At 39.6% G+C, this 13,406-nt stretch overlaps 1 protein-coding gene across 1 annotated transcript in view; it reads left to right on the top strand.

The window, feature by feature from the left end:
- pld1a (phospholipase D1a) overlaps positions 1-13,381 on the top strand; it is a 33,303-nt gene extending 19,922 nt beyond the window's left edge. The window contains exons 11-26 of the mRNA XM_042389162.1: positions 42-125; positions 2,312-2,393; positions 2,713-2,823; positions 2,982-3,167; positions 5,267-5,480; positions 5,684-5,812; positions 6,183-6,301; positions 6,851-6,964; positions 8,076-8,186; positions 8,549-8,637; positions 8,759-8,872; positions 9,013-9,062; positions 9,156-9,290; positions 9,713-9,866; positions 9,998-10,115; positions 10,820-13,381. Coding sequence (XP_042245096.1) covers positions 42-125; positions 2,312-2,393; positions 2,713-2,823; positions 2,982-3,167; positions 5,267-5,480; positions 5,684-5,812; positions 6,183-6,301; positions 6,851-6,964; positions 8,076-8,186; positions 8,549-8,637; positions 8,759-8,872; positions 9,013-9,062; positions 9,156-9,290; positions 9,713-9,866; positions 9,998-10,115; positions 10,820-11,044 — 2,035 coding nt within the window. The 3' untranslated portion in view covers positions 11,045-13,381. The remainder of the gene's footprint in view (positions 1-41; positions 126-2,311; positions 2,394-2,712; positions 2,824-2,981; positions 3,168-5,266; positions 5,481-5,683; positions 5,813-6,182; positions 6,302-6,850; positions 6,965-8,075; positions 8,187-8,548; positions 8,638-8,758; positions 8,873-9,012; positions 9,063-9,155; positions 9,291-9,712; positions 9,867-9,997; positions 10,116-10,819) is intronic.
- The last annotated feature ends 25 nt before the right edge of the window (positions 13,382-13,406 follow it).

Below are 13,406 nucleotides of genomic sequence, written 5' to 3'. Positions count from 1 at the left end.
TTTCAAAGGGTAAACAGTGTAACAGTAATTTTCCTTTGCAGGTATGTGAATGGAAAGACTTACATGGAGGATGTCGCTGATGCTTTGGAGGAGGCTAAAGAGGAAATCTTTATCACTGACTGGTGGTGAGTAGCATGCATGTCGAAGATATCTTGGTTGAGGTGTGATTGCTGTCAAGCGTAAGTGTGAGAAACAAGTAAAAACAACCCAGTGTCTTGCTTCAACATTGCAACATCTATAGCCAACTCCCTTCAAAGGGCAGGGGGGCGGCCAAAGGAAGGGAAACCCCCTGCCTCACTCAGCATGAGTGATACTTTATAAAGTAAAGAAAAAAGAAAAAGATTAAGCAGAAAAAAAGAGAAAAGCAAGCAGAGAGAGGATATAACATAAAATGGCTGATAGGGTTGGACCTGAGATGCCACTTGCCACTCACACACACACTCACACTTACACACATACACACACACCTACATCAACACAAGAGCAACTGTATCCGCAGTTTCAATTCACACTCGAACCTAACGATGTTTTTTATTTTTTTCGCTGTTGGTTCTGTATATATTCAATGCAAAGCATCTTTGTCTCATGTCAACCTTGTCAAATCACATTTCATATTAAATTATGTCATGTCTCACCTATTATGTCTAATAAAGAACAAATAAACAAAAAATAACACTGCAACATCCAATACAGAATAGTAATCCTGCAGGCAAAACAGCATAAAAACACACAGTGTGTTGCTATTAGTGGACTCAACCAATAGGGAACAGTAACACCATACCACACTGTAGCTGGTTGCTGACTGATTGTGTAAACTCTAAAATACGAAGTGCACAGAACATAGTGGCCTCTTTTTGGTAGATTATGGTAGGGTTTGGTTGTTGTCATGGTTACAAGATACGTCATATGTTATATTGCGTCATGTGTGATTTAGTGTTTCAGAATCCACCATTACATGTCTATTTTTTTATGTACTTTGCACTTGTCATGTAATAATAATGCTACAGTCCTTTTTTTAAATGGTAAGATGGATAAACCATTCAGCAGTATTTAACTGTAGTATGATAGGCGATGCTTTAAAAATTGTATCCTGCACCAGCTGAACATAATAAAGGATAGTTATATTGGCTGATCTCAGTAATTTGGTAAACAAACAGACCATACACAGTTCTTGCTGCCAAAGAATGAGCAGACAGCAATGACACTCTGATACCTAGTTGGTGTAGTATATGCTGTTACACATTAATTTATGTTTTACCCACAAGTCCGGCTCACTAGCAGGCCATGCAATGGTTCATGCTCTAATTACAGCCTCATCCACACACCCAGAATAGAAATACACTGACAGAAAGATACAGTCCCTGTATCCGTTTACACTTCTGCTACACGCCCCTTTGTCTGTCTGTGTCTCTTCTTATTTTACTCCACTTTTCTTTTTACATATGATCCTCATGTGATAAACGATTATCTGACCTACTGTATCAGATGTCTGAAAGAGCACACTGCACTGTTTTCTAATGTGTGTGTTGTTTTGCACGTACCACAAGGATATTATGTAATTTTAAAGAATTAAGCAACACAATTTCTCTTGAAAACAAAGAAAAATCTAATTTATCTCATGTTTTCAAATGACAGTCACTCTTGTGCTCTAAACTTTATTGCACTCTGAGGGTACAGTAACCAGGCACACGGTATAGCAAAGATGCAAATCTAATCTAATCAATAACCGGCTCAACTGCTTTGCAAAGTTAGGAAACTTATCCTTGTCTGTATTTCATCTGAAGTTCCATTTAATCACTGTTTTGCCTTTCTGATCCTCTATTATCATTTGTATGAAGTTTTCTAATGGGGAATACACACTCTATTTGTCTCTACTGCCACAGTTATAATATTTTTGTCAGTGTCATTTCAAACATAGTAGTTTATGGTGCCTCAGAGCCAAATGTGCAACAGTTTGACGTGGCTGAAATCCCTGTGTTCTAAGGCAGTAATCACTGGGCTTATGGTCTGTGGCAGTCCAATGAGGTGTCAGCCTGTGTAATGTGAGGCAATGGCATTGTAGACGTGTAAGCTCAGGATGCCAAAGTGAGTGACTCATGAGAGTTTATCATTATGTCATGTCTGTCATATGTAGAGTATATAAAATATGTTAGCAGCTCTGATGGATGAATATAAACATTTATTTTCTTCTGCTTTTAATGTTTTTTTATTGTTTGTGCCTGAAAGGAATATTTAATTTTCTCTCTTCATCTACCTCTCCCTCTCTATGCTTCTGTCTTTCTCTGTGTCTGTTTCTGTCTCCCTTGCTCAGGTTGAGTCCAGAGATCTTCCTGAAGAGACCTGTGGTGGAAGGCAACAGGTGGAGGCTGGACTGTATCCTTAAACGCAAAGCAGTAAGTCTGCACTAAATTGCCTAAATTATGGCAGCGAAATGACCCATAGGCATAGAATGAGGACTGTAGACTCTATACTCATGAGAAGACTTTAGCTCCTGACCAGAAGGTCGTCAGTTCAATCCCTGGACTGCCAGGATAAATCTGGGTGGGGAAAGTGAAACAGCACCACTGAGGTGCTCTTGAGCAAGCCCTCCAGTGGAGCTGCTCAGTGACTGGCAGATCAGACTGGGGTTGTACTGGGCAGCTTCCAGGTGTGAATGCAAGAAGTATGTTTTTTATAATGCTTTTTTTTATATTCCTTTCTGTCTGTCCACAGACACAGGGAGTGCGGATCTTTGTGATGTTATATAAAGAGGTGGAGCTCGCCCTGGGCATTAACTCGGGCTACAGCAAGAGGACCCTCATGCACCTGCACCCCAACATCAAGGTAACTGAAGGATTATGAGTAGAAAGAGGTTGCAGTATGCTTGTTGCAAAAAAGAATATAAAGGGACATGTCACAAGTTAAGAAATATCAATATATTTGTGCCTTTTGCATTAATGTCTGAATTTATATGTGCTGTGTTTTATGTGTTTGTGGTCCAGGTGATGCGTCATCCAGACCACGTCTCTTCCTCCGTCTATCTGTGGGCACATCATGAGAAGATCGTCATCATTGACCAATCAGTGGCCTTCGTCGGCGGGATCGACCTCGCGTATGGTCGCTGGGACGACAGAGAGCATCGGCTGACAGATGTTGGCAGTGTGACACGCTCCGTGGCCCTGGAGCAGGTCAGATAGAACACAACACACACACACACACACACATGCACACACACAAATGTCGTGTCCACAGTTTGGAGTTATAGGCAATGTGATTCTTACCATCTGATTTGACAAATAGTTCAAATATGGGGAAAAGGAGGAGAGCAGAGGAAAAGGAGAAAATGATTGCATTCACACTCACACAGTGGCACAGGAGGGAATGAAGAAGTAGCACTGCATGTACCCTCAGTGGCATCCTGCGGTGATTGTTTATGCGCATAAATACAGAATATTAAGAGCAGACTCTTACAGAGCACCTGTTATTACTTTGGCTTCTTCAATTTAATGACGCATACAAACACACACTTGTACACCCTCATACACACATCAGCATTCTAAAGTATCAGCACGGAAATTCAATGTAAGTTTTTCCCTCCCCTTAATCCAATAAAAGCCTAATCCATCTTCATAATGTACAAGTTTAGTAGATAAATTTCCCAGCAGGGCCTAATGATGCATTGAAGGTTGACTCTCACCACCGTCAGGTCTAAATTAACACTTTGGTCTATGACATGGCCCACAACAGATATCAATGTCCCTAGAGAATAAATTCTTATATTTTGGTGAACCCTGAGCTTTATTGTAGTGAAAAAAAATCAAAATGCCATAATATTTCCATTAAAATCTGACTACAAATGTACTACTTCATGCTCTTCTGTTCATGAGGATGAACCAAGATTGCATATTAAAATTGGTTGCACAGTCATGCTCATGTTTTGTGGAGTTGACCCTGAGTACCTGCTAGATTTTGGGAGGATTGTTGATTAGTTCTGGGAAGCAAAACTCAAACAGATTCTCACAAAGATAGAATTACAAGCTACACAGACACACAATAAAATACACCCCATTGTCTTTTTAACCTGCCTTTATTAGCCTGCCCTTTGTTATTTTTTATCAATGTGCACAGATGTAATATTAGAAACAATTCTCAATATAATGCAGTACAATTCAACATCACCACAAATGACACCCTCCAAAATTAGGATAAAGTTGAATCAACGACAGTTTCAACAAAAACTGAAAAGTGACCTATAACCTTCCCGCAGGGCTGTTGTAATAGACTGCATTAGTTTTAGCTGCTGTAGGTGTACCTAAGCCTTTTCGACCAAAAGTTCCAGGTACTTTGGAACTAGGGGAACTAATCACGGGGACTAAACTTGGAACTTAAAGTCCCTGTAGTGCAGTCCTGTTTGCATTTCTACTGCATCTGAGGAACCAGGTACATCGTGCAAATTAGATCCATGAGCAATTTAAAAATGATGGCAGCATTAACACATGAGGAAATAACAACACAGATTTGTCCTGTTCTTTGAATTTACATGAGTTGGATGTAGACTAATGAATGAATGAATGAAAAGCAGAAATACAAAAGAGGAAAATGAAACTGAAACTTGAGCGTCTGTCTCCACAGTATATCATCTGTTGGGTGTTTGATGGTCTTATTTGTGCTTTAGAACGTAATCGCTATGAAACAATCAGAAAATGTTTTATTTCTTTGATTCACTGCTTTGTTTTCGCTACCGCTGCTCTCTCTCTCCATTCACTCTTTATCTAGCTCGCTGGTGCTCTCAGCTCGCTAGCGCTCTCTCCCTTTTTCTCTCACCCTTTCTTTAAAACAAGGCGGGAAGCCGACAACAATGCCTTACTTTACTTTTCAAGTTAACAAACAAAGAGAAATGTCTCCCCCTCATACTAAACTGGTCCTAAATCAATACTAGAGCACCATACTTCCTTGTTCTGTGAATGAAGTGGCACATAAGTCAAAGCAGCCACGCTGTGTGTGTTTGACCAATCAGCGACAGTCCTCCTTGCAAACCCTGCCCCTAAAGCTCCTGAGAAGTACCACTCCACCCCACCTACCCACCCACCCCTCAAGCAGGGACTTTTTGGGGCGTTAAAACAATCTCCCTGGAACTTAATTTAGACCCTGGTCCCTTCAGTGGAAATGCAGGGAGAGGAACTGAGTTTCTCAAAGGGAAAGGGAAAGTTCCTGTGGTTGAAACACATGAACATGGCTAATAAACTCACAGCTCAGAGTGTGTCCTCTTTTGTTTTCATGACCCCAGGCTGGCTCCACCAACACTCCATCCAGTAAGGGCGTGTCCTCTGTTGATGGCATCTGCCAGAGCAATGGACGAGGCACCGCACCCAGTGATCCAGTGGACTTGCCCAAGCTGAAGGGAATTGGTCGCAGTAGGAAGGCTCGCTTCAGTCTGTACAGACACCTGCACAAACACACCCTGCAGCAAGCAGACAGCGTCACCAGTGTCGACAGCGCAGGTGTGAAGAAAGAGAGAGAAAATGAGAGAATAAGACTGAGAATGTTGAAATATGAGTTGAGGTTGATATCGCTATATTTCTGTGTAGGAGGCATTAGCAGTATAAAGAGAGACATTTAAATTATGCTTAAACACAAAGTTTTATCTAATAAAAACATGATAATTTTCTAAATAATAATTCTCTGTGTGTGGTTGTGTGTGTAGGGAGTGGTTCAGTGAAAAGCCTAAAGACAGGTGTTGGAGAATTACAGGGCAACACTCGCTTCTGGCATGGAAAAGACTACTGCAACTTTGTCTACAGGGACTGGATTCAGCTCGAAAAACCTTTCGATGGTCAGTTGCACGCACTCACACACAAACTTATTTTAAAAAGTTCCTCTTACTGCAAGGTCCAAAGTTCTTTTCAGCATGCAAACCCCTACTTAACATTAATCCTGGACTCATGATTTTTTCCTGACACAATTTTGATGGAAACAAATAGTCATCTGGAAAACTAATGTGGACTGGAACTGTTTTTTTTTCTCTTCCCCTCTTTACCAAACTCTTCCATCTTCTCTCCTTCTATGTTTTTCTGTGCCTTTTTCATCTTATCCCAATGGATCTTTTTATTCCTCTGTGTCCTTTCTTTCATCTCTTTGCTTGCCACACTGTTTTAATGTCCACCCTTTTCTTATCCTCACTGGCTTCCTTCTGCTCTGTGCAGACTTTATCAACAGGTACACCACTCCCAGGATGCCTTGGCATGACATCGCCTCAGTGGTTCATGGTAGAGCTGCCCGGGATGTGGCCAGACACTTCATTCAGCGCTGGAACTTCACTAAGGCACTGTGACGTATTTTCATGAACAAACACATACAGGGATGTAATGCCAGATTAAACTCGCTAAACTCATTTAATCTGAATTTTTATCGTTGGTAATATTTAATCACTTTTTCAAACTGATATTATCTCAATTTCTTTACTAATATTTCTAATGCTTATTCATATTTGTAGTTGAAGAAAGTAATGGCAAACTGTAATTGAATGAGTTGTTATAATGGTCATAAATCTATTTAATTATTACTGACAGCATGTTGGAATTTATTGTCATAAGATAATTATTGACTGGAGGTTGTCTGCTTTTTTGTTCACCACAACCTCACTGCACCCATTCACACGCACATTTATAAACAGGATAATTAACACTAACCTGGCTAAATCATGGTCTGGCTAGAACAGTGGAAAAAATACCTTAATCCTCACACTAATGCTTTCCATGGCACCAGCTTTTTCCCTCTGGTTCTCTTGTTTTTACTCTTTTCCATTCCTCTTCTCCCAGACTCCATATTTACCCTCTCATTCCCCCACTTTCTCCGACTACCTCCCCTACAGATCATGAAGCCGAAGTATCGCTCTTTGTCTTATCCATTCCTGCTGCCCAAGTCTCACTCCAGTGCCAGTGAGCTCAGATACCAAGTCCCTGATTGTGTTAATGCCAAAGTACAGGTAAGAGAGCACACCGAGTACCATTTTTACCCACTTGCACTCACAAAACAACAAAATTAGGGGTTTTGTATTTGTAATTATACAAAAAAAGAAACTGGGGGGGGGGGAAGCCAACTGTGAAACAAACCTAAAAGGAACCACTGGTAGAAAATGATAGAGAATACACAAATACACACACTGTATAAACTCCCACTTTCCTGCACGTCTGCAAGCGCTGCTGGAAAGAGATAAAAGAGAGTGAGCATTGAAAAACTCTCCATGGGCCAAAATGTTGTATAACTACAAAAGTTTGAACTTGCGATTGACACTTGAGGTTTTTTAGCTGAAAGGAACTGACCCTTGAGTGAAATGCTTGACTAAAATAAGAAGTGCAGGAGGATCATAAGTCATAAGTCCATTGTGTTTTTGAACTGACACCTCTTTTAAAGACGTTGTACAACTCAATTTGGATTTATTATAACTAGCACTAATAATACACAATGATTTGGGGGAGGGTCTTTTTCTTTATTTTTGTCCTTTTGACATTACATAGCCTTTTTATTTGCAGCAAAGTCAATGTCCTTACAGAATTATGTACACTAAATATTTAGATGTATGCCAAGTTTTTTAAAATCAGTGTTTGGTATTGTCTTAAAATGATTATTGACTAGTCAGTAGTTATTGTATTTTATTGTATAGGTACATTTAAGCAAGCTGCATGACTGCTGAAAAACATTCACACAATGCTGATAATTCACATAATACACAACCAAACATGCTTTATTATGTCTGTTGAGGCATAGTTTTGAACACCTTACTTGAACAAGAACTGACAAATATAGCAAAGGCAAAAAATAATAATTGTGAAAGTTAAGCCATCCTTTTGTCTGTTCAAGACTTAAAAATATAGAATTATAGGTGTTTCAAGAATGATGCAGTTTGAAGTACATAAAAATGACTTTTGAATCACTTTGTCACCTAATTTCTCCTACATTTCGCTCTTATCGATGCACGCTGTATTGGTGAAGACTAACAACACACATCATAAGGGTATAACTGCCATGAAATGGGTGCAAGATGCTGCCACTTTTAAAAAGTACTGTTATAATAATCCTATGTCTTTATGTATAAGGTATTGCGGTCAGCAGCTGACTGGTCAGCGGGCATAAAGTACCACGAGGAGTCCATCCATAATGCCTACATCCAAGTCATCGCCAAGAGCAAACACTACATCTACATAGAGGTAAACCTGCAGTGAGGACAGGATGTGAGAATAAAAGTATAATACTGTAATATGAAATTGTTATGAAAGGTTTATTTCATAGCAGCATTCAGTTTTGGGGAAAATTGCTTGTGTATATTTGTCAGTGCTGCAGTCATTTGTTAATAAAATCAGTAATGAGATACCTCCATTGAGACTGGCTTTGATGTGTGTAATTATTCTGTCAGTGCGAGTGTACTTACTGACTAACTCATTGTGAAATGAAAAGCCTCATTACTCTGTAGCATAGAAACTTTATATTGTACTTGAGAAAACAAGGCCTGAGACTGATAAGCATTCTGATTTTCTCTCTTCGGGGTTTGTGTCCTACCCCCTCTGCTCAGAACCAGTTCTTCATCAGCTGTGCAGACAACAGGACGGTCTATAACAAGATTGGAGATGCTATCATCGAAAGGATCATCAGAGCACACAAGTACTTCCCTTTATTTAAACCTCTTTTCTGAGTCTTTTTAGCTCTTCTACTTCTGCTTTTCACAGCTTAACACTGGTAGTCTTCATGTGTCTGAGTGTGACTGATGTGTGTTTGCTCACAGGGAGGGTAAAAAGTACCGTGTGTATGTGGTCACCCCTCTGCTTCCTGGCTTTGAGGGAGACATCACAACAGGAGGAGGGAACGCCATCCAGGCTGTCATGCACTTCAACTACAGGTAAACCACATGTCACTTGACTTTTATATTGAAAGAGGAAGAGTGAAAGGAAATGAGAAAGCAGAAGCAGATGTGGAAATATAATTTGTATTCATATCTGGGTGTGCTTTTTGATGAGTTTTTGACCCCTGTCTTTGAAGAACCATGATCAGAGGAGAATACTCCATCATCTCCCAGCTGAAAAGGGAGAGTAAGTACAAAAATAAACATCAGTTGTTTTGGTACATGATATTAAGGTTGGAGTTGGAAAAATGCTAATGTTCCCCTCTCCTCTGTTTCCCAGTGGACGACCAGTGGATGAACTACATCTCCTTCGCTGGTCTACGGACTCACTGTGAGCTGGAGGGACGCCTGGTCACAGAGCTCATCTACGTCCACAGCAAGATGCTCATCGCTGACGACAACACAGTCATCATCGGTTAGTCTGTCCTTGATCTGCTCTCTCACCTTCTGTCTCTCTTTTGTTATGTTGCCTTCACTGACTGTTATTTGAGGCAACTAACCACTCTGCACTGACACCATCAAAATGTGATAAATCAAAAAATCTGGCTTTCTTTTTCTGTCACCATGTGTGCTGCTACAACAAACACATACAAATACTTTTGTGCTGCAACATAGCTCTGTTGTGCCACCTGCTGGCTGATAAGGTGCAGCTCACACTCACGCAGAATCTCAACAACAATCAACACAAAAAATGGCTAAAAATTCTCTCTGATTCTAATTCTTCCAAATTTAATTACTAATTATTTATAGCATAACTAAGAGGTAATGTCCACATCAGCAAGACATATAAAATGCAGAGATTCAGTGTTCATCCACTGTTTTGTGTGTTTGTTCCAGGTTCTGCTAACATCAACGACAGAAGCATGCTGGGTAAACGCGACAGTGAGGTTGCAGTGATTGTTGAGGATTCTGAAAGAGTTGCCTCTGTGATGGACGGAGAAGAATTTGAAGCTGGACCCTATGCGCTTCAGCTGCGCCTGGAATGCTTCAGGTACGTGAGGGGGAAAAAAACAAGACGTTTTAGAGAAGGGGCTTCATATGATGGAAACATTTCCGGTCAAATTCTACAAGCAAAGCAACATTTGTCTCGCTTTCTCTCTCTCTCTCTCTCTCTCTGAACAGGACTATTCTTGGAGGTCACACTGACACCAGCATTGACCTGTCTGACCCCATCAGTGATCGCTTCTACAAGGACGTTTGGATGAGTACAGCTGGCCGCAATGCCACCATTTATGAGAAGGTAGTATGAACATGATGGTTAATCTTTACATGGGGACAATTACTGTAGGTTGAGAAATGAACATGTGTGTTAGATGGAGGTAAAACATTTTAGTAGCATAACTTCATTTACAGATCTATTTTTAAAAGTGTGTAAGCTGGTATAATATTAGATGATAAATGTGGGAAAGCAAAGTTATGATTCTCCAAGGGTCTGGCATAAGGTTAAGTTGAAATCTGTATTTGTTTTTTATTTTGGTATATTCACATCATATAAATTCTACAAGACTAATAGTCTACATACCAATGTTAGCTCCTCCTTGAGGCTATAATTGTCATTACACAATGAAAAAAATGAAAATCCTTAGACTATCCTTAGATGCTACTGGGGCCTGAAATGTATTGCCGTGATGTTACCTAAATCTAAAGGTTTTATCGTCTGTAAAGTGGCCTTTCTGTGACATCTCAGACTCAGAAACCTGGTTCAACTTTCATCAGCCTCAGCTATATTTAGCCTCAACTATACTTTGAACTGAACTGAAGGTTGAGCTAAACCTCGCCACACTAGTTGGTGTTGAATATCATGGCAAAATAGTTGATGAGATATTTCAGTCTAAACCCAAGTAATGGGCAGACAGACTGATTTTCACTGCCATCGCAAGAAAGACAAGAGTTTCAGTTAAAGACAGCAGTATGTTTGCAGTACAAATGTCTGTTTTCTTGCAGGTATTTCGCTGCCTTCCTTCGTCCCTGGTGAGGAACATGTCTGAGCTCGAGCAGTACCAATCCAAACCAGGTTTGGCTCAGATTGACCTGGCCCGTGCTCAAGAGGAGCTGCGCAAAATCCGAGGCTTCCTGGTCCAGTTTCCTCTAGACTTCCTGTCTGAACATAACCTCATGCCCTCTGTTGGAACAAAAGAGGCCATGGTCCCAACTGAGATCTGGACATAAAGGATGTGAAACTCACTGCCATCTACTCACACATCCGAATTTGACTGTTTTTTGAGAGAAGTCTCTGGATTGTGATCGTCAGCGAATGTGTGATATTGGATTTGCAAGAGATTGCCTTTGATTTACATAATCCAGAGATGAGAGGTAGGTTTACAGCTCTCCTCTGGGTTGATATGACTGCTGGGCATTGACAAATCTCTTAAATCTGTCGCTACTGAACAACACTAAACAGTAGTTACAACTTGTCAGGATAAACACTACGTTTTTGTATGTATGAAGAACACATAGACATTACACTTGAGGACAACAACAATGTCTGAATTCTAACTGTGGAGATGAACAGGCACATGGACGTGGGGGTTTTGGGAATCAAACTCAACTCTGGACGCTTTTGGACTGCAGGAAAAGCTCAAAAGACAGAAGATTTCTATGGGACCAGGGTGATGCAGAAGTAAAAGTTTTCAACAACAATATTAAACTCCAGGTTAAAGATATAACAAAACACACAGAGATGGTGATGCATGTGATCTAGTGAGATTGTGATGTACGCTCTTAAGGTGCATTCATGCTATGTAGGCTGTTTATGAGTTGTTTAGCCTGCGTATGTGCTGCTTTAGAGAAATTCTCTGAGTTTAAATGCTAGTTATCTAAGATGTATCTTTGTATCGTTTCTGTACAACAAATCTAAAATATGTGCTTGCTGTTCACTGTGGTACATGCACACAGACGATATACTGTAACTGGATCAACAGTGGCGCATGATTTACTAACTATGCTCAAATTTTCTTAACATGATTGCCATGATGCATGTACCAATCACACCTCCGCTCTGAAAAACTGTCAAAAGTGTTTTGTGACATGAGATCTAACCCTTACATATTGCTGAAATCAAGCTGAATCAAAGTGAACATTGTGGACTGGTACAAAAGCTAATTCAACTCATCATATCCGTGCAGAAAGTGTGAGCTGAAAATAATTACAAAGTGGAAAAATGTTAGTGCCAGTGGCCAACATTAAAGGCTGGATGAGACAATCTGCCTGTAAATTCTGAGAAGTAATTTCCTCTTTGCTCAACAGATGGTGCTAGTTTCTTAAAAGTACAGTGTGTACAGTCTGAGATTCGGACTTTCAGTTCTCCCAATGGTTTCTCTTGGTTTGGTTGTCGAAACAATTCTGAAAACTAGATTTTCCACACAGCATACAACTGATGCTAATGGCAAAGTTGTCATGTAAAAATCCAGTTTGTAATTGCTTGTTTCTTGTTTCCAGGCAGTTCCAATTGTGTTTTCGTGTGTGTGCGTGTGTGTGTTGGAGCGTTTTTCTCAGAGTGAAAATAAAATTCCTCCTCAAAGCGTTTCATAAAAAGAAAAAAAAAAAAGAAAAGAAAAGATCTGTAATTCAGCATATTTCTGAGAAGAGGCTGCTCCCTCTAATGAAATTAATTAAACTTTTCTAAGGATTCTTGTGGAAGGTGACCTATCAGGCAATTGATGTATTTTGTATGTGTGAATGTATGAACTCTGTGTTGATTGATTTTTAATATATGTCACAGTATCTTTCATCAGCGGCTCCCTTTTAATGTGAAGTCAAAGAACCACTCCTAACTCTAATTATTCTCAGTAATATTTGATAACCACATATAATGTTACAGCAAATAATTGATTAAAAATCTTCATCAAGGTTATGAAACAATAAAGGCTGGAGGCGGACGTGTCTGAGGGAGGAATTCAGTGAATCATCAAGGTAAATGGTTTCGTTTGGCAGAAATCCTGGAAGAAATGTTTTGTCACGAAAGGGCCACAAACCTTTTAGTTGTTCTTTGTTGTCCACGTCACACACTCAACATGTGAATCAGTTATTAAATACAAGCAGACAATAACTGCATTGTCCAGGATCTGATACTAAAATATTGATTTGTTGAATGGGACCAGGAAATGGAAAAATGTTAGCTGAAGTGATAATGTTTGGAAAGATCATGGACTTTGTTCCTACAAAGATGAAAAACTTCTGCTTTTCGATACTTTTGACAACACACCCTGTATTGTTTACCCTTGCTGTATTTGTCAATGTATTATTTATGGAAGAGAAACCATTTAACTTTCTGTAAACATTTGTTTTTTTTTTAAATGTATGGCACAGTTGTATGGATGGTTGTGGATTTGTAATTAAGCCACTGTTTCTTCTGCATAATCATCAAGCTCCGTTTCTTTTCTGTCATTTGTATTTACCCCTAAATCTTCAATTTATCTGCTCTTGCTTCCATTGTTTATGTACAATACCTTTTTGTACAGTTGAAAGTATATTTCTAATTTCTATCTGTTCATTTAACACAATGTAACTCATAATTTAAATGTCTACAAAT

This window comes from Thunnus maccoyii, chromosome 16 (assembly GCF_910596095.1).
Source record: "Thunnus maccoyii chromosome 16, fThuMac1.1, whole genome shotgun sequence".
Taxonomy (NCBI): Eukaryota; Metazoa; Chordata; class Actinopteri; order Scombriformes; family Scombridae; genus Thunnus; species Thunnus maccoyii.
This window is presented reverse-complemented; position numbering and strand designations above follow the sequence as displayed.